Raw genomic sequence first — 27,901 nt, 5'->3', positions numbered from 1 at the left:
AACTTGCAAAGCCGCAGGGCTAACACGAAAGCATAAAAAATAATAATATCATGATACCTCTAGAAAAACGCTCGTTAGGTTTGCTTGATAAAAATACCTGAATTTATAGAAGTTAAGATTAATAGTCGAAAAATATATATGATTCTAAATGATTTTACATCCCATTGAAGAAGTCGATATTTATGAAAATATTTATAAAAAGGCAACGGTTATGAGAAAATAATAAATAATATAATATCTAGAGTTTTGACTTTGTCGGAATATTATAAAAATTTACAAATTAATATTAGGTCCAAACTAGCGTTTTGTTGCACTCAAATATCCCCCCTTTGTTTAGGAATTTCTATTTCCAATTCCATTTGTATTTCTACACCCGTAATCCCTATATTTTTTCCATCTTTGTTTTTTTCGTTGCCTTCAGTCAGTTCACAAAATCGAAATTAAAAAACTTAAATTGTTAGATTTTTAATGTAACTCAGTAGTCTAATCTCGTTTGTGGATTTGATCCATTCAATTCATGAGGGGCCCACCTTTCAAGCTTTTACCTTCCCAATTTGCATGAAGTGGATTGATACAGTTTTGTCACTAACCCCGCAGCCTGCAAATAACTCGGACGTGGTTTGCGATGCATCCGATGGATTTATATAAACAACATGTAACAAATGGAAGTACTTCCTTCTCCATTGAGGCCTCATAGTTCACTCGTCACAACGTTTTATTTTAAATTTTAAAATATTGAAACTTTGGTTCACAACAAATTATGATCAATCCCAAGAACATTCGTAGAATTAAATTGGCATACACACAATTCCAACTATTTTATAGTCTTATTAGAAGTGGGGCTATCTTATACTTAATGATATCTACATGAGACTTTCGCGAGTATTCATTTTAATATAACTAATATTTTTCTGATTACTTCGCGTATTTTATAATTTCAAAAACAACATACCCCCGACGACGTTAATATGCCTCAATAATAGAAAAAAAAATTACATCTCTTACAACAATCAGTTTAGTATGCTAACTACAAGTTTGTACCCTCACACTGCATACGAAGCGTTAGCGGTTTTCCACTCATCTATCTCACATTACAGTATTTACGTACGTTATTTAAATATGAAATTAGATACCCTGCATATATAACATTAAGATGTAATACTATAGTTAACATACAAGTGTGATTCCAATATATTTAAGTGTTAGATAAGGGCCCATTAAACCTATACTTGGGTAGCAAGTCCCTGGCACTGTTAAAGCTCTTCTCCCTGCAAGGCTATGGACCCGGCACCCGCGCGATTAATACATGGAATGCTGAAAGGTTTTGTCTCATTTATAACTGTTTTAAAATCCAGTTATTTTAGTTGACTTTTCTAACCTTACATAAAGTCTATGCATAATAAAGCATTATCAATTAGTAGGCTAACTAAATTATTTTGAAATGTCTTAATGAATTCAGGAGAAAACTGATGATCCCACTTTGTAGGTCTATATTAATCTCTTACAATATCGTTGCCGTCAAAAATAGGTAAACACTAGTTTAAGGACTAGGATAAGGACTCTACATCACCACTACACCATTAGGATAAGGACTCTACATCACCACTACACCATTAGGATAAGGACTCTACATCAAAACTGACCATAGGGTCATTGTTTGTCAATTTTACAGGTTACTATATCATTATTAAAATGGTAGGAATCCCTCACAAATAATTTTGTGAGACCCCGGGGTGGTGATGATATCTTTAAAAGAAATTTGACCAGATTATAAGTTGGTGAACCAATCTGGATCGCAAAAAAAAGTCGCGTAGTAAATCCGAAATTAATAGTTCTATTTCAATTATATTACCAATGGTTCTTATAATCCAAAAATCCCTACAGCTACAATATTTACCAACGAAGCAAATCTATAAGTATTATAGCTATTTAAAAAGAAATTTACTTCATCTTGACAATAACGAAACAGTTTAAAATTTTGTTATTTTGTCAATAAACAAAGACTTAAAATATGTATAAAATAGACTAATAGCATCTTGGATATTGCTATAATTTAATTTACTGACACTAAAATATAGTTTTGTTATTAATCAATCGCTGCGAACGTCTTTAATGATTTACGATAAAGTAAACAAAATATTGAAATTGAACAGGATTCTCAGTAGCTTCGAGGATGCTTTGATCAATAATATACTTCCATAATCTTTTAAATTCGAATACACATTAATTGCAATTAATATATATATATATATATAATATAATGTGGTATTTTATCAGTGCATTGTAGCGCTCTTTCATTTTAGTTCCGATTCTCTTAAAGTTAATAGCTTTAAAATATTACTTCAGTAAAAGTACTGATTATTATTGAATAATCAATTGGTGAATCATTATAGAATGACGCAATTAACATAATTTCCCCCGTTTTTTAATGTGTATTTTTTTCAAGTTTTATATTGCCAGTCTCGGTTTACGAATTTATTTATTAAAGGAATTTTAACGGTTGTTATAATCCACTAATAATGAACACATATTAATGTTTTAAAATAGATCATGGGAATGAAAATATCGAATCAGACATTAGAAATGACAACGCCGCTGAAATAAGCAACGTAGATACATTATAAAATGAGATTTTAAAGCCTTAAACCAATCAACCGTTACAAATGCGGTGGATTAAGAATAAAAATAGGTTATCTTTTGCAATAAATAAGTTCTTTAAGTTAAATTTATGTAAATAGACTTCTCGTTACAACTGAAAAGTAACATTTCAATTCAAGTTTCCAAAGGTTTTTGCTTTCAGAGATTAAGTGATTTTATCCCGACTACAAACTTTTCATTACTCTCCAGTTTGCGTGCTAAATAGAGACACTTTCATCGCGCCCATGTCAATACGATAACTTAAATTCAATAAACGCGTTTTATGAAACGTAAAAATAAAATTCAATAAAAATTTTCTAAAGTCATAAACATTTAAATAACGTAAACTTTAAAAGCTTCGAGTTCGACGAAGTAACTCTCCTGGTATTAAAAAGGAATTATTAATAAGGTATCTGAAGTCCGTGCTATTGAAAGCATCAATATTAATTTACGTAAAAGATTTTATAGTTTTGCTCGTTGTAAATATTTTAATATATGAATAAATGTAATATTTAAGATGATTTTCTCTCTTATATTCTGATTGTTTTTTGTGTAGAAAATGAAAAATCGAATAGATCTTTTAACTAATTATCATCTAATATAAGAATTTGTGAAAATTTTAATCAAATTATTTTACGCCTCTTTCAATTCATTGTATAGTTTATTTTCTTTATGTTAAACTATCATAAAAAAAGCATAGTCAATTGCAACTCAGGGGATTTTGTAGTAAAAAAACTTTAAACGGGAATAATTAAATGGATTTTGTTAAATTTCCCAAAGGCATACGTTTAACAAGTTCTATGAAAAACTAAATCATTGTTATAAAAATATTTTCACTCTGAAATTACTTGATCGCAATCTCTTATTGCATTTTAAATTGAACATTTAAAAGTTGTATACAAAATTAAAAAAAATATATAACTAGGCTTTTAATATTTATTAAACATGGAACTATATGCTAGATTTAAAATAAAAAATCTTTGTCATTAAAACACATTGATATTGATTGGTTTATGTAAAAGATGTTTTGCCTTTCAAACTATAATTTCACTCAAGTCATAAGAGGATGCAGCCACAGCCTATGGCATTCTCATCTTTCTTCTTCTGCACTTAAAAAATATTGAAAGAATATCGTCAGCAAAGTTAAACAATAACTACATAGGTGGTCCCATAATGAATTTACCAAACTGTTAAATATTGAAGGAAATGAAACGAAACCCAATTTTTTTTTCAATACATTCACCATGAATACTATCACTTTTGAAAGTATTGTATTACATTGTTTAAAATCCACCATCCTTTTGCATTTAAAATCCCAAAAGATTGTGCACATCAGGTTTTTAGTCAATTGTTGCACCTTTGCCTTTCTAGGACCCTTTTCACCTTTATTACGACATTCCATTGACTCGCGCTTACGCTTTGGATCATAATACCAGATCATAGTTTCATCACCAGTCACTATCCCCTCGATCACAATCTTTAAATTTTCGATACAAAGATCCAAAAACTCCGCATCGCAACGCACTGTTTGCTGTCTCTTTACCGTTGGAAGCAGTTTCGGTATCCATATTGCAATCACTTTTTTCATGTGAGGTTATTCATTTATATTACCGATAAACGGTGCTTTTAGAGAGCGCAAGTCTAACTGCAATATCTTTAATTTTCAAACGACAATCTTCTCTTTCTCGTTGGCAGTTCTCCTCTTCGATGAGAGGCAGTTATCCTCTTCGACAAGAGCAATCGTTTCGGGGGTGAGCACTTCTACAAACGGCCTCCATATAAACACCATCCAACCCTTCTTTTATTATTTGGGCAGGGGATAAACCTTCTTTGAACATATCATTATGCCACTTCGATACCAAATTTCCAGCATTTTGAAAAAATACGCGACTCGTTATTTAAATGTCTTCTGCACTAAGACTAAGCATTTCATGTCGATGTTTGCTCCTTATATTAAATACACGAGTACTGTACTATTTAATGCAACATAACATGGAGCGACATGTCACCTAAAGCTATATCAGGCTATTTCCTTACGTGACTGTCTCGTAAATATGTATATATCGGATTTAATACAAATTCGTTGCTTAAAGAGAGAGAGAGAGACGCTAGAGTCACTGACGTCACTAATGTCACCTTTACCAGTATATTCCATGATATTTTAAAATGAAACTTCAATTTTTCTAAATGTTCTTGTATTTCTCGAAGATTCTTCATAGTCACATTCCTCATTGGTCCGCACTCACTGAACTCTGCTGTCGTGCGTCCAGACGTCGTATTTGTACCAGAATTCAAACATGTTTCTCATCTCCTTTTAAACAGTCTTTGATTTCGTTTTACTTTTAACAATAATATGAATACTAATAAGTTTTTATAATAATTGATGACAGCCTCAATTTATATTTTTGTTGCATCCGTCATTAATTCTGATAGCGCCGATATATATATATATACATGTATCTATAATTATTTAATTAAGTGTTCAATATCAAAATTATCTACGAAAATTTAGACTCTTTCAACAATTTTACTATAAGAATTATGTAAAACAATAAAGCACAAATTGGGCTTCTTATTTTATAATTTTGTAGCATCGTCAGTAACTTCCTTCATGAGATTTACATTTTAAATGACATCCCATTTTTATTTTGATAAACACATTGTTTTGCCATTAGATGATCAAGTTATTTGTACGAAAACTTTTTGATTTCGGCAAACAAGTATAAATTAATAGAATCAGAAAAAAATAATATAAAATAATTAATGACGTTATTTTCCATTCGCATGTAGCTTCTTGATAATATTTTTTTATGTTTACATTAAGGCAATTCAATTATTAACATTAAATTCCATAGTAACAAAGTCCCTTTTGTCAAATTGCATATTAATTTAAAGTATTCTTGTCGAATACCATTTGATTATAGCGTGATTAAATTATAACGACGAGTTTAATCAAGAAAAAAAATTAATATATGTTCTTAGGCAGTGAAGGGTTTATATACAAGAATATTATTTTTGCTTGTCAAAAAAAAATTAATTAAGTAACAAAAATGTATATAATATAACGGAAATTTCGTAAAAATGTATTTAAATTATTATCTACTTACTTTGCTTCTGTTTAATGTATTGCATTAATTAAGAACCAAGAAAAATATTTTTTTAAGAGCACACACCTCTCTAAACTTTTACAATGGGAGTCAATAAATATTTTTATTATATAGAAAAGAAAGGCGCAGGAGGGATGCTGGCATTTGTCTTTTTAAAATTTTAGATAATATAAAATGTGTGTTTGAAAATTTCAAAAGGACAATATTAATTGAATTGGTATTTTTTCAAAAAGACTATTAAATATTTTAAACAAATATATTTTTTTGTATTTTAATAAATATTGTTATGTTAGAAGTTAATAGATTATGAAATACAAAACGATAAACTTCCTCCCATTGGTTATATGAACCTACTTGCATATCAGATTAGTTGATTGCAATATCAGGCATATTAAGAGTAACGAAGCACTCAAAATCTTTGACTTTATTCTCACTTTTAAAACAAACATGAAGGTTACATTAAAACCACTTACAAGCTTTTAGCTTGTACAGAAAATTAAGTTACTTTTGACCACGTTATTTGCAACTGTTTAAGCAGATATTTTCGGAAAACATTGTTTATTTTAAAACGTGTGACTTGATTGTCTTACCATTTGCTATTTCTAAACTAAATATTATAAACCAAACAACGAAAAGTTAACATTAAAACATTGTTTACTGTTTATATATGAAAAATTAATATTTGTCTTATTCTCATTCAATTAATCTAAATTTATAATTAAAATATATTTCGCTAGATTTGAATGTGTATGGCATTGTATTGCTAGAATTGTCACAGTGATAGTTTTAGGGAACTTACAATATTAAATAGATGAATATCAGACATGAATTTGTAAATAGTTAATTTTCATGCTTTATTATATATGCCAATTACGATAATATTATTAAGTAATAATTTTTTATTTATTTTTAATATATAACATGTTTGTAGTTTTAATAAAATGTTATATAAAAAAATCTTTAACCTCCAAAACAAACTATAGACATCGAAAAGAAAGCTCGAAACGAATAAGTCTATGGTTCGTAAAAAAGGCACCACTGTTTTTGCTAATTAAATTTAAAGGACAACTCAAACGAATATAAAGCAGAATGATCAAAAGTTCGTGTACAAGGATTATATGAGAAAAATACATATAAACACTATCTGTCTGTCTGTCTGAGAATGTCAACTTTGTGAAGTCATTTGCACATTATTGACATTTGGGTATTAGCCAAGTTTGAAACATCAACTTCTTCTATACATTAAAAGAACTCCGGGGAACTGAGTTAAATTATGTATACAACCGAATAAATTCTACTAAATCTTGTCGACTCTTCAAGCTCAACGAGCCTGAAAGACGAAAACATTTACCGATCGCATCACTGATCACGGGGTACAATAAATAATAGATAAGTAAATAAATATCTGTTTCTTTGTTGTTACGATATATATATATATATATATTGTATAGTTTGTTTTATAATCATATTATAATAATAAAATTTGGTATCCTTCCATAATCTAACCTCATTCCGAAATGAGAAAGTTATGCCTACATAACATTATTTTGATATAATAATCCTTTTTTGAAATCCGATTAATTCTATTGTAATGAAATCAACAATGTCGCTAACTTATTTCATAGGGAACTTTACTTATTGTTGACGGATCAAATTTTTTTTCCTTTCAAATAATTCGCTTTCACATCTTTCTTTGATCACAAAAGATTCTTCAGAGTTTATCTTATTTCCGGTTACCTCACTTTTACCTGTGTTACAATAGTAAAACAAAGCGTTGTTTTGGAAAATCTATTTTATGTTGGAACTGTTGAAAAAAAAGGATAAACGAAAATATTTTAGAGATTTTTCGCACAATGATTTTGGTAAACGAAATATGCCAGTTTTAATCATGACAAAAATTACACGAGAGGTTCAAATTTTCATTAATGATGTTACAGCTGTTTCGTAGCATAACAGCGACGTTTATATTTTATGTGGAACCTCAGACCTGTTGAATTCAATTTCAGTTTTAATTCTACTCGAACCAAAGCTGCTTATATTTAATAAGGTTTTATGTTTTTATATTGTAAATGTATTTTATATGGTATAAATACGGTTCATTTTTGTTAAAGGTCAAGGTCATCAAGAAAATTTAAAAAAAAAACCATTAACTCGGAATTATTCGTAATTTGTAAAGTAAGTAAGTAAGTAAGTCGGAACGTAAGTAATAAATAAAGTAACAATTTGGTCATAAATAAAGTATAACTCGTAAAATATCACTTTTCTTCATGGCGAATAGAATTTACGCCTCACAGTGTTATGAGTAATAAAGCCACATTATTTTTGTACGAAGTTATGTTACGTTGAGAATTATTGTATTTTATTTTTATAGCGTTCATTCTTTAAAATTTTCTCTATTTAATTTCTTGAATTCTTTTACTGTAATAAGTGTGCCCTTTTATATTTAGTCCGTTGAAAGATATATTGTAGGAATGGTTTAGTGTTATCCTACTCTCGTTTATTTTATTATTTTATTTTATTATTTAATCTAAACATTTGTATAATATTTTGTTGTCACTGTTAGCATTAGCTATGATACGTTGTGTTAAAAGTTCTCTCCTAAAACGCAAACTAACACATCTAAATACGTTATTCAACATTCATGAGATTTTTGGAAAACATAGAGACATCATCAAAAAAATTATAGGGACCGAAAAAAAAGATAAATTCACTTATAACATGAAATTAACTTTCTATTCTCTCTTCTATTTTCTATGTTTATATCGGCGCAATTGTTATTATTTGAATAACTAATAATTGAGGGTAGTTGAAATTATCAAGTGTCACCCGCATAACCACCTGCGTAGACATCTGTGCAAGTGTAGTCAAAACAATGTTGGTATAAATAGAGGCGGGAGTACAGATTGCGAGTCTCGCTGGAGCTGTTGCAGCGTACGGACCTCTTCGAAGTAAAACCGTCGTCAAACCGTCTATACCTTCAGGGGTCTGAGATCCTGACGACATTCAAGAATAAAGTCATCAGTGACGTCAGTTATGCTGACGTCATAATTTTAAAAACGATAGTACTTCCTACTTCAACATATATGCTAGATATTTTCAATTATCTTTCACAAAGCATTAGATTCTTAGGTCATTATTTTGATATCAAATTATTCTATGTACATTTACTTATTTCTTGATCTAATAGTATTTAATGATAAAAATAAACTGATATATATATTTTCATACAAATAATACTTCGAAATCACGATGAAAAGTAACGAATGAAAAGGAAATTCAATATTAAATTGATGATAAATTTAATTGTTATGTAAGAACAACAGAAGACATTTTAACAAAGATAAAATCAGTCTCTTTGATGGCGTAATTTTTATTTAATATAATAAAATATCCAAATTATTTGGAAATTCAACACAATTACTAATTATTATCTAATAATTTTTTAATCATAAGAAACACTCATTGAACTTTCATAAAAATCATATCTGCAGAGTCATAGTGTATTCTAAAATCTAAAACATATTAGGTTGTTATTTGTAAATGAGAGATAAAAAATACTTAGATTTTTTTGTTGAATAAGCGACACACTATTTATTTTTTTTATTTTCGTACTAAAATACAATTTAAATAATTACACCTTATGAAAATGTGTAGTATCGTTTATCAATGATGATGATATATCTGATAATTTCTTTAATACTTGTTTTGTTTTATTGAAAAGCCTACTTCAAATACTTTAATTTTAATTTTTCACTGTGTGCCTGTCTGACTGTTTGTTCCGGCTAATTTCTAAAATGGCTGGACCGATTTTGAAGGAACTTTTATTGGCGGATAGCGTATGTAATAAGGAGTAACTTAGACTACATTTATTTTTCAAAAATTCTTTTATTTTAGTAATAAAGTAATGTTGTAATGTTCAAGTACTATCCAGTACAGCGAGCAGCTCACGCGCATGCCACCACTGGTCAATCAGATCATTCGCCTCCTACCTCTTCAGGAGAAGGACATCGGCTACATTTATCCCAATTCCGAACCTCAATCCAAAATAAAGCCCTATAACGCGCGAGTCGCAGGTGGATCGCATGCGACGCTTAAAAATCTTTTTCATTGTTTTTAAAGTTTTCAATTAAAAATCTTACTAACCGGAAACAATGAGACAAAATGAGATTACGTAGAAATATAATAAAAAATAAATAGTTCAAATGCTTGAACGTAATGGTCTTTTTACAGTAGACATTTAGCTATTCTTAAACGTATTACAAACATTGGAAACAGTTTTATATTTCCCGCGATCATTTATATTCTGAATAAAAAACTACAATAAAAAACGAGCTTCTAAAATTTAGGATAACATCGATTTATCTCTGTCTTCATCTTCTAAAACCATTTATTTAACTCGCATATCGTGAGGGTGCATAAAATAACTGGGCCGCTGTTTTGGGACTCCGTATTAGTTAATATATAATATGTGGTACATCTAGAGGGAAATAGGCTTTTAATATTACAAGATAATCTTATGGTACGAATTATTTTTTATATAATATACTTTAAATATAAAACATTTGTATCGCGGGTTGGTCCTTTATCAACGATAATTTTATAATCTTATAGATATATCAACAAAATTTGCTTTTATATTGTTATTACATTAAGGATGCCTAAAAATAATGAGATCTAAGACTTTCGCGAGTTCTATTCATTTAACTGCCTAAAAATATATTATTATCTGAATTAATAGCCAGGTTTTTATAAGAATTGGGTAAGATTTTAATATAAATGCAACAGAATTTGTAAAGAATAACGGTTCATTTATTAATAATATGTTTTATAGACGAACAAAGTGTACTGAAGCATTTTGTGTTAGTTTGAGTTGTCCCCTTGTTGATATTTGTTCTTCATTATGATGTAAACAACTTACTACGTAAACTAGTTGAACCTGAGTGCGGTCGTTTTTATCAGTGTAAATACAGCACTTTGAATTTCAGACAAAATATATTGCTTTAGTTTTGTTATTAAACTCTTAATAAAATGACAAATTAATATCAATTTTGTACTTAATTCCTGATTATATATCTAATAAATATATAGTTTTTATAAACGATGGAAAACACTACGATAAATTTGCTAAAGCAATATTTTTATATTTTTATAATTATAAAAATATTATTATAGCAAATCTATCCTAGTGTTATATTAAAATTAAAGTCCATTTTTCCATGAAAGTGAATTTAATATTTGAAATAATAATGCAGATTATATAAATAGTACTTCCGATAATCCAACAATACAATGAGATCTATGACTTTCGCGAGTATTAATTGAAATAAAACTAATATTATTTTTATTTCCTACGCCAAACTAATTAAGTTATATTTCAATAAAACCATATATACATAAAAATAAATTTAACAGCATACAGATTGCAATCTCAAAGAGACCAAGAAACCAAAAATATATTAGACATAATTCATAAGAAAAACGTCAATATAACAAGAATCGCTGAAATTTACATCTTAGTTTTGTAATATTAGCAAAATAGAAACAGCTCTTTAATTCATACTATACTGTTCTCTTTGCTATAAAATATGTCATGACATCTTTTGTGTCTTTAAAGATGATTATTTTAATGTCCCTTCCCAAATTTAAAAGGCTTTCTGATCGTATTGTCAAACAAAGACATTCACACGTTAAATCGGGAGATTTATTTAAAATATATGAAAAACCTAAGGCGTACATCAAATTGCAATATTTATATTCCATTAAACTTAGATACATTATTTGTTTTATATAATCTCCGTTCATTTTAGTAATTAAAACAAAATTAACTGGTAAAGTCATTTTGTCTTTTGTGTTTTTAAATATTCCTCATTGAGCGTTGGCAGTAAAATCAACATGTTATAATGTAATGAATCAATATTTTATAATGTAATGCATTTATATTATGATACGATGTTTCCAAAAAGTTTTTTGGACATAAATAATATAATATTTGTTGAAAATGCATTGTGCTATGTCTAAAAACGGTGTTAACGTATTTTAGCTGGCTTAGGCTTATAAAAAAATACTCTCCTACCTCATATGGGGTCAAAAGTATTTTTTTTTAGTATACAATAACAAAACGAAATCAATCACTAATGATTTTTTTATTAAAAATCTCAAACAAAATGCCAATTTCCATTAATACAATCGCTGTTAATTTGTAACAATAATGGTAGTAGGATCTCGTATTTTGGAGTAATAGAAAAGTACTGTTTGGACTAAGCCATTGGCAAAACCTAGTATCTAAAGGAATAGGCTAATTGTATGTCTGATGTAAGTAGGAAGCCATATTATGACGGAGACGATAAAATCTTTCCACGGTCTCATTAGATTCTTGGCAAGTTCGATATAGAGTTATACAATATTATGTTTTATCTGCATTACATCTAATAGCAGCACAAAAGTATGATTTTCTTGATAGGAATTAATAAATAGCACATATAAAACATACTTGTTAATAAATTTACTCTGTTATAACTTTTATAAATAGACGTTATATCATCCATACATATAAGATAATGTTACGGATAACTGTCCGTCCATCAAAGATATATGAGAAGAATAATGTGACTTTATGATAGCAATACACATATGAATCGGAATCTTTAATATAAGAAAATGTTCAAAGCAATCAAAAATTAAAAAAGAGAAAAAAGTTAACAACAACAATAAGAACTGTACTTAAATTTGTTACACTATACTTATTTTTTACCTGAGTCTTCATAAGTTTCTTTGTGTAAACAAATTGAAGTTCACGTCAGATAATGATACTTCATTTAGAAAGAACACCTCTTAAATAAAATATAGTCATGAAATTTCACGAAAAAGTTAAGAAAATAATGCACAGATATAAGGATTTAAAAGACATATAAAGATTCTCTTAAAAATTCAATTGATGAAAACGCAGTAGAAATGCCGTGGTTAAGTTAATTCTTATTTTTCAATTTACTCACCGAGTGCGTAATCACAAGATGGTCCGAAGAACACATGTGTGCAATCATTATAAGCATCGATTGCTGATATGACAGCGTAAGCAGCGTCACAATCTGTGACATCATAAGTCAGCCATTCGAAATCCAACCATGATGGGAATGCATCACGCACAGCTTCATGTTGCAATGCCAATTGCAGCACTGGTTCAACCTATAAATAAGTGGATGAAAATAAATAATTAATTTCCATAATAAAAACTATAAATTAAAAGCAGTAACTTTAAGCAGTAAGTGTGCCTGAACTATAATCCCTAAATTCTATCTTGCTGTGTAGCTAGCGATCAGAAAAGTAACCATTAAAAGTAAATAGGTGCAGAAAGAACGACCACGTCGAAAATTGGACAGCGACTCATAGGTTTTCCAACCAGTTCTAGCTTAAATTTTATTTTAATTTTCCATAAACTACTGCCAAAACATATCACAATTATACATTATTATATTATTAATGTATTATGAATGTATAGTACAGACGATGCTGACCAAGCAAACTTGTATCTGAAATTGAGAATTTCTCGAATCAGGTCTCCTGATAGAGTTCTTTTAACCTAATTCACTTCAACCGCAAGAAGGTACAAATTTGCGCATTTACCCCTGAAAATCACATTTTGTGTAACCCCAAAATTCTACAACATTCCCATAAGTATCAGGGAAGTAATGTAAAAAAGCATTCGGAAAGTAAAGCTTTATTATCTTCCAAAAAGCTGGCAGTACTGAGCCGAGCAGTACGTCACACCAGGACCCTTGTTGTTGCTAACGAAATCGAGAGAGTTGCAGAGCCATCGGGACATGGAGTACTTTCATCTGCTCTGATCTGCTGCTCTCCAATACCAAATAGTAGATAGTTGACAATCAAAATCTTTGAAAGAACCTTGAACCCTTACATATATGTGACGGACTAGAACGTTAGGGACGTGAGATCTTCTGCATGTTCTATATTTTGTATAATGTTTAGAAGAATTATTTGATCGTAACCTAGGTATTGGATGGTATCCACGTCTGGAAAATATTTTTACAGAAGGAATATGAATTTCTAAACGGTTCCATCTTTCCACTTAAGTGCGGAATGGAGTATGATCACTCTCCTGAAGTTTTCCGAAAAAGCTAAAACATGGAAGTGTTCAAAAATCAAGTGTACAATTTTATCTAGAAAAAAACCCCAAATCGGCGATATTCCTTATGTGAAAAATGTACGCGTCCGACGATAAACCTTTCCCTTTAGAATTAAATATTTGCTTTATTGTCACCTTATTGACATGAAAAGCATAAAAAGTTTGTAAAAAGAAATGAAAAATTATATAAAGCATACAAAAGTGAACATTATAAACAACTTTTTATAAAATACACATTTATGTTGCCAAAAAATAGTGCAAGCTTACGTGTTGGAGAACGAATGCAAAATACGCGGCACCTCACGTCAATGTTAGTGACATTTTCAGACTCGTTAAAAAAATATTCAAAAAGCAACGATTTTTCCTTTTGCGGTTCACAGTTCAGCTTACTAATGAACAACATTTTGGTATGGAGAGTCAAACTATTAGACGAAATGTTAGATTTATATTCAAGCCCAGTGCCTGATGCCTAGTCGGGAACTATACTAGTCCATTATTTTAATTTTAAAAGTCTATCCATAGTATATGATGTCATGCGATTGTCGGTTTACTTTCACTATAAAATATTTATCAAACTAAAACAATCTTTTGGATAAAAAATTACCAGGATTACATTGAAATAAACCTAATAACTTTAGTTTAAAACTTATTATTTCAATTAATTTATTAAAAAGTTTACCAAAATATGTCAATAATTGGCGAAATCTATTTTCAAGGTCTCGTCAAAGACGAGACCTTGAAATTCTCGTTTAGGTTTTCGATATAAATAATTACAAAACCTAACACAATCATTTAACAGTTTTTCTTGAGAATACAAAACAAAAACGAGTCATCTATTATAAATTATCAAATAGTTTAGTGTCTGTAGATTTTAATATGAAATTAAATGTATAGAATTCACATAAACGTATAGAATTCACATAAACGTGTAGTAGAAAATGTTTACTTAAAAAAAAGCATCCTTAAAAGAGCAAAAATTATACTTACAACTGGTAAACAAGCGTCGTAAGTCGTATTCTTTGGTAAGAGAAGGGCAGCTCGTATTTTGCAGTTCCCATATTTATCGCAAACGTTTTCACAGCCTCTTTCCCGCGGCTCCTCTCCCCGACAGTTCTGGCAGTTCACACATACCAACGGTACCACCACCACTAATACCACCCACCACCCCATTTTACTGATAACGAAAACTGTCCACTGAACTACATATTTATTTTGAATCACATCACATCACCTGAAACAAAATTAAATTGTTTTATAGTTAAATTGCAAACAATCTTTACAAGTGATAAGTAAGTTTGACGATAATAAATTCCTCTTTTTCATTGAAGAGAAGATAAAAATTAAGGGAATATGGATTAAACAAAGTATTTCCCTTATTTATCTTTACAAGCTATCTTAATATATATGTTCATATATTATAACATAAAGCACTGTTTTCACTAAATAAATAAAACGTATTTAAAAACAAAACCTTAATCTCCGCTTATGAAAAATATATATCAAATAGTAGAACAATTAGCATAGTCGATGGAGGAAATCTATTTAGGAGCTATCAGTTGGAGCCTATAAAACTGATACGAGATTAATCGTACGTGTTTCACTGTTTATATATTCAGGATAACGTCCGTTTGTTCATTTTTATTCTCAAATATCGAGGAACTTGATATGTTTATATCCAAAATAAACAACAAGATGAGATCTAACTATTCATGAACAGTTAAAAATAAATGTAAAACTCATTTCAAACGAAACAAGTTTCATTAAAATTTAACGACTAAAATAAAAAGTTAGGATTTTTTTTTAATTTACGCTGGAGTTATTTTGACATACTTAAAAAGAATTGAGTATTAGTGTTGAATAAGTTTATTTAAAAAGGAGTAACAAACAGATATAGATATGACAAAATCAATAAGATTATTACAAGGCTATATTCTGCAAAGTTACAAAGGTTAATTTAACAGCTCCGTGAACTTACAAGACGGATCGAATTATGTTGTTAAATTTTAACAACTCAGATGTCTGTAAACAACATTGCGAATATTTCAACGTGAATGAAGCCATAGCATAAATTAATTAATTAATTAATTAATTAATTAATAAACCAATAAATAAATAAATAAATAACAAATAAACGTAACCCGCGTCAAATGTTTTCAGTGTCATATTTAATTATAAGAGAATGGAATCTTTTTAAGATCACGTAAATAAAAAGGTTCGCTGAAATAAAGTAATTTGCACTAAAATTTTAATTTCCTTTTTTTCCTAATTATCAACAATTCTGAACTTTCGTTGTGGCAATCGTGAATACTAACGTTTCAATTGATTAAAATAAGTTATGTTTGTGATGTTTGCCATACAATAAATCACAATTAATAGTAATGAAAACAACATATACTACAGAAGCGTAGAAAAATTTTGCACATATGAACCTCAGGGGAATACTTAATAATAATAAAAATATATTCGGAAATAACATAGGTTAGCTTTCAAAAATATAGCCTGTGGATGTAAATATTTAAACAAGACGAAAGGGGTTCTGGGGGCGAAAGAAATATTTTTCTTCCCGGAAAGCTGCGCGTAGAACATAATATAAAAAAAATCTAATACAAGTAGAAATGAGCCGAGGACAAAAACCACTTTCATTGGCAAAACACCTTACAAAAATCGATTAATTTCTTTCTGCATCTGTAACCATTCAAAGGGTAAGATAAATAATACAAAAAGCTGATAACAATCTATAGTATCGGAATGGAAAGACTCCTTATTTCTCTCGGAATTAATTATCAAAATAAATACATTTTATTATAATGAAGGAATATTATTTACATATACGATATTGTTGAATTGAGGAAAAGGCCTAGTCAAGGACACTCACATTATACAATAAAAGACTTATCCTTTATAACGAAAAAATATAATTTGACCACTTTTAATACTTTCTTATAGATGATAATTTAAAGAAATAAGTCTAATTTCATCAATCAAATTTACAAATTCTATTTCAGTCACGTCGGCTTACAATGCTTTATATTGTAATACAGTTTCTAAGAAAATTAATGTTTTGGAATGACAAGCCTGCGGTACCTTATTATTTAAGATTACTGAGCATCGTTATTTTTTTAAGAGAAAATTTAATATATACTTATCACAATCATGGTCTTTAATAAAGTTAGAAAAATATACATCCTTTAATAATATTGAAAGAATCTCCTGCATTGTTAATTCCTGTTATTATAATTTCCAAATAAACTATGTAAAGACATGTCAGATTAAACCTTCCGTAACAAAGATTCCGTTATCACTCCTATCCATCTCTTCAATTATCTTCATCCCCATATTCGCATGGACCTTCGGGTCATCCATCATGATTATACTATCACAATGTTCTACTTTCACGTGAAAGTCAAGATAAATTGGTAATGATTTATTTTCAATATAAAATTTGGCTACAGTCAGACTTTAGAACAGTTACAAACTGTCACTATAGCAACATTTAATTATAAGTAATTCGAAAGTTGTTCAAACCATTTCTAAATACTCATTTTTTATTTCATACCTATACCGTATTTGTATACATAGATAATCTTCATCCTAATTTTATACTAGAACACTCAAAGACATAAACAATAAATCATTCCAAGTTTAAACTACTCGTTTCAATAGAGATATTTTTGGAAGCAATAATAAATAATGATTAGCCAACGACTGAGTAATACCGCTACACGTCCTACCCATTATATAAACATCCGAAAATATGCGAGCCATTTTTGAGCCAGTGGAGTGGTCCCTTCAGTATTTTATTTTTAATATTTCTTAGTTCAAAGAACTAGAAAGGATTTCATACAATGTTGCCATCACGAAACATCGTTTAACAATTTATGCATGGAGTCGTAATACCATAAAAGGTAGCAATGATCGATCAACAAAAACAGAAGTATATAATTAGTTTGTCGTAAATATTATTAAGTAATATGTGGGTCAAAAAATAATTTCTTAGGAATATTAAACCTTAAAAAAATGATGTTTCATATTTTTTTAGCTTTTAAACACTTTTTATTCAAATCTATGTAACATTGTTTGTTAATCAACTATTCACTTCTTAATAAATCTCTCCTTCGATATCGTTTTTGGCAGCGATCACAAAATATTTTTTCATTTTACATTTCTCGCTGTTACTATTATTTTTTTTTATTAATTGCCATTCATGTCTTGTTCAACCGGAGACGGTACCTAACAACGTCAAAAAACTTAGTGAAATATTACAGTGACATAATTAAATTTCACCATCTATGAAAGAAAACATTGTGCTCACTATTAAAAAAATTCAATATACGTGATTACAAAATTGTATGCCACTTTTATATATTAATAAATGTATAGATGATTTCTTCACTGAACGAAGTGACCAAGTGTTCTCACGAGTAAAATCCCTAACAGAGGAATTGATTGATTCAATGCCAAGGGTTATAAATCAAGAATATTTCGTTGGTGAGTTTTCCTTTTGATTGTTACTATTATTAATTGGCAAGACGAGGGCTTTTTCCGAGTCGTCTGAATCTTATTCCATATTTATAATACCAAAGACATTTCTACCAAATTCCACAGACAATATCTTGCTTTTCGATTTAGTGAGCTTTATATATTTTTTTATCTCGCCTTGTAAACAATCTTTGTTTGGAATAAGTAAACGAAAAAAGAAAATATGCGGGATAAATAACTAGATAAACATATTTATAATACATAAAATTTAATAAATAAAAATATTTATCTTAAAACATAAGTTGAAATTGCAGGCAACAATTTTATAACTAGACAACAAAAATTGTTATTGTATCAGTGAGTAAGAAGTCTACTTATATATAAAGACACACATATATATATATATATATCTTTATAACAAAGAAACTTAATCGCAATACTCCGGACTAATAATATTTTTTTTATTTTATTATTAGTTTAAAAAAACTCAATATTGGTTTTGTATTTAAAATATAATTACCGCAATTAACTATATATTCATATGTTCTCATATTATATTCATAAAAATGTTAATATACACAAAAACAAATACACATGTCAGGTTTTTTAAGTTAAGGGAATACTATTATTTGGTATTTTAAATTCAAACTTTTGTTTAATTTTTTGATAATTATCCTCTACTTCACTTTGTAGACGAGCGTTTATTCTCATGAATTTTTGATTGAAATTTATATTTAAAACCAATTAATTAAAGGACTTCCATTATTCACTATTACCCGAATTTCAATCGTTTTGCCAAATTTCAAACAGTCGTATTTGCGAATGCAAATGAAGCTGTCTTCCTTAGTTCAAAATGAAGCTTAGGTCTGATTAAGAATTCTGAATTTTGAGTCACAAATGGTATAAAAGACTAGATAATTCCATAGTCAATTAAGTAACGGATTTATTTATATATCACTTTTGAATATCAAAGATAAATGTTTAGACTATAGTAACGTATGCGAAATATTTATTACAATTAAATGTATATCGCCGGGACTATAACGCTGTATGGATAAAATATCAAGCTATATGTGACCCTCTCCGCAGCACGGACATCGGGTCGTGGCAACCAAAAGATTTCAGGGACCACGCAAGAAGTTTGCTGGCATTACTATCCTTATATCGCGATAATAACGTAATGTTAGGTACTTATATATTATTAGTTTAAGCTAATTATTTTCTATAATTATGTACTTTTAAGTAGGTATTCATAGTTTTTTGAAAACTCTGATCTGATCGACTACATACATATATGTTTTTTTTGTTTTCTTTAAAGATTTAATCGTAAAACTTAACACGCACAAACATCAAAAACAATTTATTGTTATTTAAAGGACTATATATATATACTATATATATATATATATATATATATATATATATATATAATTGAAATCTATACTTCGCATTGTTAATAATAAATTTCGCATTTCCCTTAAAGTATAAGCATTGATATTCTGAACGTAAAATCGGACACTATTCCTCGTGGACTTAACCTATTTTCTTACGATGAGTACTATATTTATATATAGAATAATATTTTTCTTATTGGTTAATTTTTATTTGAATAACATTAAATACTTTCACGTTTAACTTTGTTTTCATTATCGTTGTTGTTTAATCTACATTTATTCTGTGAATACATCATAAAAAAATAATAATAATAAAGCGAAGCTTACCTATATGAAAAAAACGTTATGTATTGAATATGAAACAAGAAGTTAGTTTAAAAGGGTATTAAGATTTTTTCTTACCCCGGGAAGATCTCAGAGTATTACATAACACAGGTCTTGGATAGTTCTTCCGTGGATTTTAAATTGCTGGAACGACTATCATCTCTGTATAGTGAGACCTAACTAACCAAGCAAGTTTTTTTTGCGAGCGACACAAAATGGTCCTTAGTCCAAAACTCTAAAGTTCTCTTTGACCTTTTCCTCAAATGAGGTGACAAAAGACACTTTAGCTCTTACCAGTTTCAACCTGGGTACTCAAAGCGGACAGTGTCATGCTCTTTCACCAATACCATATATGAAAGGAAACGTTATTAATAGTATTTGACTACCTTCTTTTTATCTTAAATAGTTTCGCAGAATTTCTAATACCACCAGTTATGGTAGTGTCAGTATGACTACAAGTCACCAGTTTCCTTCAAAAAAATATGACGAAGCATTCAAAAAAAAGTGTTCAAAACATTGATCAGAATATCTGTCACAAAAGCCAATAATAGGTGTGCCTTCCTACTAATGTGACGGTCAAATACATACTCGTAGATTTATCTGATCACCGATTTAAGTCGAGGTACGATAGCTTGATTGGTAAATCAACTGAACCGTCATATTCTGAACTAATCCTGCTCGTACTGATGAATTTTTTATACTTTATATTATCTGCATAAATTTTAATCTTTAGCAAAAAGAGTTTGATGTAACTCTGTCCACTCGCACAGTTCTGTAGAAATTGCATATTAAACTGAATTTCTTATAGAAAATAACCAAAGGATTGAGAACTAATGTAATATACATAATATTATATTACTTCTCAATCCTTAGTTAAATATACAAGTAACAAATAAAATATCGTAAAAATTTTATGTTATTCAGATATAAAATGATAATGTTCCTTCAAAGCAGATATTTGTTTAACAAAAAATATTTGTCAATTTTGTTTTTTTTTTAAATTTAAACACTTATCAAATTAATACTAAAGATGAATATATTTTATAATCATGAATAATTCATTCATTTTGCTATATACATTTACTCTTTAATATAGTTATATATGATTTATTGGAAATTGAATATAAAATAATTTTCACAAGGACATTTCGCGTACTAAGAGAGAAATTCTTCTTATTTTTATTGCAGTTATGCGTAACTTTAAAGGAATGTTTTGAGTGCTCTTTCATTGCAACACTATCTAACATAAAACTAGGTTAGAAATTATTGATTCTCAATAAAATGAACAATTCTCATCAATTATATATATGTTTTAAGCTAACTACATCCTTAAAATATTTGCAAGCCAAGTTTATCGTGTTAAAATAAAATACAATGGCAAATATTCCTCTGAAAAGTATTGCTTACCTATGGGATGTCTCCACTTTTCAGCACTTAATACCATGCAATATACGTATGTACGAGGATAACTGCTTTACTGTCATTTTTACTATCAACCCATGGTCTTTTATCCTGATAATTCCAACCAATAAAATTTACTATTATTATAAACTATGTCCGAACGACATTAAATTAATGAAAGTAAATATATATTTTTTAAACTTCCACTTCATAGTGATCTCTTAATAAAAATCTATAATATTAGGAAGAATACTTAAGTAGAATATATTTTTATTAGATACCAGTTCAAAATATTGATAATGGGATCTCTATAACAATGTCCAAAAAATAATCAAATAATGAAAAATTATTGACGATGATATAAAAAAAAGGTTTACGAATAAACGTTAAGTAGCCGAGGACAGTTGTTTGAAATAAGTCATACAATAAATTCCCGGTATCAAAAGAATTCTCGAAAATGTGAAATAAATAAATAACCTTTAAAGTAAGCAATGTATTCTAATCACTAATCTTGATGTGTTGTGTATCTTTAAACGCAGCACATTTTTTTTTTTTTTTTTTAAGCATTATGGTTAAATAATGAAAAAAAATTCATATATATTTTATATATTCTATATTTATAAATTAACTATATTTATATTCTATTCCATCTATAATTAATTCATCCCGTTCTAGTCTTTAATATCTCGTATTAAATTAAAATGATTACGTACATAAAGATCATACAATACCAGACAAAAACAATTAACAGATACACACAGATATATATAGACTAGATCTAAAATAAACCATAATTCAGCGGTCATTTTAATTGAAAGAAACAAAACATTAACCCAACCTTTTAAAAATTAATAAATTTGTTCGTTTCAAATAAATGATTTAATAAGATTCTCACACATCAATTTGTTATACGCATTTAATATTTAAAGTCATTGAAATTGCAATCAAACAAGCAATGTGTAGATTTAAAAGGATTTATTGATTCATGTTTCAAACAATAAATAAATTGTTCAGTTTCAGAACCACAAAGGTAAAACTATTCTGTTTACTATATCAATTGAACCATTAAATTTATAGCCTACAAACGTAAGAAAATAGCTATTTCATACTAAATTTATGTGCATAACTTTTCATTTCTTATCCATCAATCTTAAAGAATTTTGTATGGAATCAAATTATAAATAAGAATTTAATTTTTCTCTTCTTTCAATATAATATCCTTTTAATTAAATTTCTTATATATAACTAATCGGTTATATCTATATATATAATATAATATTTATATATATTATACATTTAATGATCGGAAATATTAAAACAGAATTTTAAGCTATTTAAGATAAAAAAGAAGAAAGAGTTCTGAAAGAAAATACCGCCACAACAATATTTTTCGTCATAATTTTATTATTATCCCACGGGCCTCATATCTCAATTTAAGAAGGAATTCGTAGAGTCAAAAACATTATAATTATAGGTAAACTTGTTTTCTTTTACAGAAAATTGGGTAATGTTTTATTGTACAAGAATAAACTCAGTATACTTTTAGCAAAACATTTCAATATCTACTTTAAAAGGCCATATTACATTTTGTTTTTATTTATAAAATGTGTTTTTAAATGACTTGAAAGCATTTTTTTTTTTTGTAGAATACAAAAGATAAGGTTCTTAATTTTTTCTTTCTTTATAAGTCTTGATATGAATAAAAGAGACTCATATTTTTTTCAGATAAATTCAAAGAGAAAATACGAGGCCTGAAACCTTTCAATTTCTTATTATATTATAATTGAATTTATTTTAACAACTTCAATACCAAAAACTAAGTACTCGCTCTACTAAAAATATTTTTAAAACATAATTATATCACAGAATCTATAATTTCCAAACACATATAAATTCCTTATTGGATTTTATTGCACCAAAGTTAAAAATCATGGTCAACATGTAAAAAAAAATAAAAAAAAAAAATTATAAAAGAAAAAAATTGTAGGATACGTATCTAGAATTGCTTTTAAAACATATAGTTCTCTTTCAATGCTACGTAGGAATAGAATTCAAGGGTAGAGCAAAATTTCAATAAACAACCATAATAAAATTCTATTTATACAAAGTATCTTCTATAACCATTATTCAAATTGAAGTACTTATCGTTCGGCGAAAGAACAAATGCGAATAAGATGGAATCATAATTGAAATTGAGTTACATTTATTAAAATTTATTTGATCTTTATATTAAACATAACCTTTGTGTTATATAACCAATTACTAAAAAATTTTTGCGTAAAAAATGAAGCTAGGTGGTTGCTTTGTGCCCACATGAATCAGGAGCCTCGATAATCTAATAATAACAAGTCAATCCATCAAATACGGTTTTTCATAACAATTCGTAAAGCACTCATTCATCTCTAATGTATATTCATAAGGAAAATTATTTTTAAGAAAATATGAATAGCACAAAATATAGCAGGAACTCTTGAAAGAGCAACTCGAAAATAGAAACCGGGTATATTTAAGGAGACGTTTAGAATAACGCGGTCATGTATATGTGGCTATACATAAAAGTATACACTCTAAGAGACAAACTTGCCATGCATATAACATTACCGCTTTTATTATATAGGACACTCAACTTCAAACTTATATGAGGATATTATATATTTTTTGTTTATAATCCTCTTAATAAATATACATAGACCCTCAAATTTTTATACATATCGATAAATAAAGTCGAAGTAAAATTATATATATTTACAAACATACATTGTATCTGAATGAGCCGTTAATAGCTCGCTGTGAGGATATATTTTCAATTGTGTAGTCTAACGTTATGCTAACTAAAGAATTCAGCATAGAATACCTTCTCAGTTTTACGACACTAAAATACATAATAATAAAAAAAAATAATCGAATGGTAAGGAAAGTACTTTCTATTTCCTGAAATAAAAATGGACGCAATTTACAAAACCAAAATACCTCCAAAATCATCCATTTCATATATTTAAAGCATCTAACAAAATGATTATACGATATTATTTGACAAACACACGATTTTAATTCAGATTAACTAAGATTCAGAGGCATTGTAGTAATTAAATATTTGAATAAAAGAAAAACATTTGAAAAAATTATTAATTGAGCATTGGTTTTACAAAAAAATATGATTTCACTTAATAGAAATAATATAGATGTCCTATTTTAACAACCAAATAATGTCCTATAAAAGTAGTAAACAATTAAAAGAATTATTTCATTTAATATCTTTGTTTCTATGAGAATGTATTGTGATAGTGTTGAAATTTAGTATGTTGATTACAAAAATAGCTTTATTCCAAGAGAATTTTTTTGTAAAATAGATGAGATCTTAATATGTAGTAAATCGTCTCTCGCTGGAAAATCACCTGGTATGAAGCCTACAAGCATTAGCTAACGCACAGACAACCATAAAACTTATAAAGTAAGAGACAATACAAATATAGCTTTGGCACTCCTCAAATCAAAAATTCCGGTAGGAATAACTGTTAATTAAAATATTTTTGAGTGTTTTTCAAACACGTCTACGTAAGTATTAAAATAAACCTTAAAACAATACTCAGTCATGAAAGGCAAAAACAATGAAAAAAAACTAAATAATTTCAGGTAAAACAACGATAGAAGTTTTTTCTGAGAAAGAGGGTAGTTGACACGTGAAAAATTTTATATGAACTTGGTATAAATATTCATATTGCTCGCTAGCTTTCAAGTCGCGATTTACAGTTCGCGTTCATAAATAAACAATGAAAAAAATAAATAAATATTGTAAAAGAACGTCAGAAAATTAAAGGCTTTAATTTACCGTTCAATCGAAATTATGGTACCTACTCAAAACAAAAAAAAATCTTAATGTTGATGTTATTCGATAAAATGTAGAGAATAGTAAAGATATTTAAATACAAAATTATTTTCGATTTAAACTCGCAATTATTTTTTTTTTATTTGATCAAATATATTATGCATAATCTGTCTGTCTATCTGGCGGTTCAATTTAATTAAACTTGTACTAATTATATTAATGCGTATCTATTACAGAAATATCCAATTTGATCGAATTAGATGTCAGAAAGACAAGTGTCAGATTGTTAATTGTCTCTCTCCAGAACACACAACTAACGGCGAACTCAAAATTATCCCTTCGTACTCTGTGTTATGATTCCCAAACAATTTTGAACAATGATTTTAATCATACGATTATTATAGACTAGATTTAATATCTCATAGCCACGGAGTCGAAAAACTCAAGAAATGACTTCGGATAAGCGGTGTGCGACTAATGTACGCCTGAACATGCCATAAGTCACAATTGATTGTGAATTCGGAATAAAAAAATAAAGTAAAATGTATGTATGTTGATCAATAAATTAATGAGATAGTCCCGTTTAAATATTTTGTTGAAATATATTAAAGCTATGTTTATATTACTCTAAATAAATAGTTCTAGTCTAGTCTAGTTCTAGTCTAGTTTTTGGTACATATTCTTATCAAATAAAATAGTGTTTAAATGCAATCTTGCAGAAATTGGATCTCTTTATTAAACAAACTTTAAAAAGGACCCTAAATAAACTACACAATTACACGAGTGAAATTTATTTCTTCAATATTCGGTTTTCCTTACATACTAATTTTCCTTATATACCAATTTTCCTTATATACCAATTTCCCTTATCTACCAATTTTCCTTATATACCAATTTCCCTTATATACTAATTTTCCTTATATACCAATTTCCCTTATATACCAATTTTCCTTATATACCAATTTTCCTTATATACAAATTTCCCTTATATACCAATTTTCCTTATATACCAATTTCCCTTATATACCAATTTTCCTTATATACCAATTTTCCTTATATACCAATTTCCCTTATATACCAATTTCCCTTATATACCAATTTCCCTTATATACCAATTTTCCTTATATACCAATTTCCCTTATATACCAATTTCCCTTATCTACCAATTTTCCTTATATACTAATTTCCCTTATATACCAATTTTCCTTATATACCAATTTCCCTTATATACTAATTTTCCTTATATACCAATTTCCCTTATATACCAATTTCCCTTATATACTAATTTTCCTTATATACCAATTTCCCTTATATACTAATTTTCCTTATATACTAATTTCCCTTATATACCAATTTCCCTTATATACTAATTTTCCTTATATACCAATTTTCCTTATATACCAATTTCCCTTATATACTAATTTCCCTTATATACCAATTTCCCTTATATACTAATTTTCCTTATATACTAATTTCCCTTATATACCAATTTCCCTTATATACCAATTTCCCTTATATACCAATTTCCCTTTTCCTTATATACTAAAATATCTTATATACTTATATCCTCGTAGGCTAGCAAAAGAATATTCGGTTATTATATATTCGGCGGCTTTCGCGTGGACTTCGGGTGTCTCCGCAGCCCGTTGAGATGCTCGATACTCAGCATGCTGTCGACGTCGATCCTGGGACTGTTCGGGTGTCTCAGAAGCCCGTTGAGATGCCAGATATTCAGCGTTCTGTTGACGTCGAGCTTGAGACTGTTCGGGTGTCTCTGCAGCCCGTTGAGATGCTAGATACTCAGCATGCTGTCGACGTCTATCTTGGGACTGCTCTGGTGTCTCAGCAGCTCTTTGAGCTGCCTCACGCTCTGCTTGTTTAAGCCTTCGCAGTTCGGCTTGTGGAAACGTCTCGTTAAGTCTAGCTACTTTCATAGTTCGAGCTTTATTAGAGCTTTGGGAAAGATTAGACTTACGCTTTCGCGGCATAATTCTTAAGTACGTGTTGTTTCTATACTTCCAAAAAATACAGTACGGTAGTTATTGTTATGATTGTACTTTAATGCAATCCTTGCCTATTTAATTAACCTATCTATATAGTAATTCAATTATCAATGAAGTAATTCGTTATAATTAACCTATTTATATAATTTGTTATAATTAACGGTAAATAACCTATCTATATAGTAATTGAATTATCAATGAAGTAATTCGTAAAAATGAAGTATCTTTTTGTACGTGTAACTCCTAACCAAAAAGAAATCTGGCAATAACTAACCTTAGGCCTATATTACTTAAAGTAGGCGACCATACGTTTTTATCAAATCGCTAGTGCCTTGAAAATTCGCAAAACGGACACAACCGTCAACGACGTCTGCCCTCACGCGTCTGCCCGCGTTCGGGTCGCGCACTCAGCGATGAGCCACTTCTTCCCCACCGCACCTACCCCGCTCCCCCCACGCCCCGTTCGCCTGGCGCCGCTGCCGGTATTTATCACCGAAACGGTATTTATCGCCGAAATTGCTATGACTCTGCATTTTAAATCTGTGATATCTTCGAAAATATTTATTTAATTTACATGCTGTAAAAAGCCA

General features: G+C 28.7%; 2 protein-coding genes across 2 annotated transcripts in view; both read right to left on the bottom strand.

Annotated features, from left to right (window-relative positions):
- Positions 1-15,090, bottom strand: part of LOC116773910 (atrial natriuretic peptide receptor 1) — a 71,402-nt gene extending 56,312 nt beyond the window's left edge. The window contains exons 1-2 of the mRNA XM_032666487.2: positions 14,872-15,090; positions 12,737-12,926 (exon numbers count right to left, since the gene is read on the bottom strand). Coding sequence (XP_032522378.1) covers positions 12,737-12,926; positions 14,872-15,054 — 373 coding nt within the window. The 5' untranslated portion in view covers positions 15,055-15,090. The remainder of the gene's footprint in view (positions 1-12,736; positions 12,927-14,871) is intronic.
- Positions 15,091-15,111: 21 nt separating this feature from the next.
- LOC133319455 (uncharacterized protein C05D11.13-like) lies at positions 15,112-27,242 on the bottom strand. The gene is made up of 2 exons (XM_061523928.1): positions 26,869-27,242; positions 15,112-15,115 (listed from the first exon to the last, which is right to left on the bottom strand). Exons 1-2 carry the CDS (start codon positions 27,240-27,242, stop codon positions 15,112-15,114), a joined length of 378 nt encoding a protein of 125 aa, XP_061379912.1.
- Between the last annotated feature and the right edge of the window lie 659 nt (positions 27,243-27,901).

This window comes from Danaus plexippus, chromosome 20 (genome assembly GCF_018135715.1).
Source record: "Danaus plexippus chromosome 20, MEX_DaPlex, whole genome shotgun sequence".
Taxonomy (NCBI): Eukaryota; Metazoa; Arthropoda; class Insecta; order Lepidoptera; family Nymphalidae; genus Danaus; species Danaus plexippus.
Note: the sequence above shows the minus strand (reverse complement) of the source record. Positions and strands in the feature narration are given on the sequence as shown.

Bases quoted from the DNA above. Each gene is read 5' to 3' on its own strand.
- LOC133319455 (XM_061523928.1), bottom strand. From the start codon at position 27,242: ATGAAAGTAGCTAGACTTAACGAGACGTTTCCACAAGCCGAACTGCGA.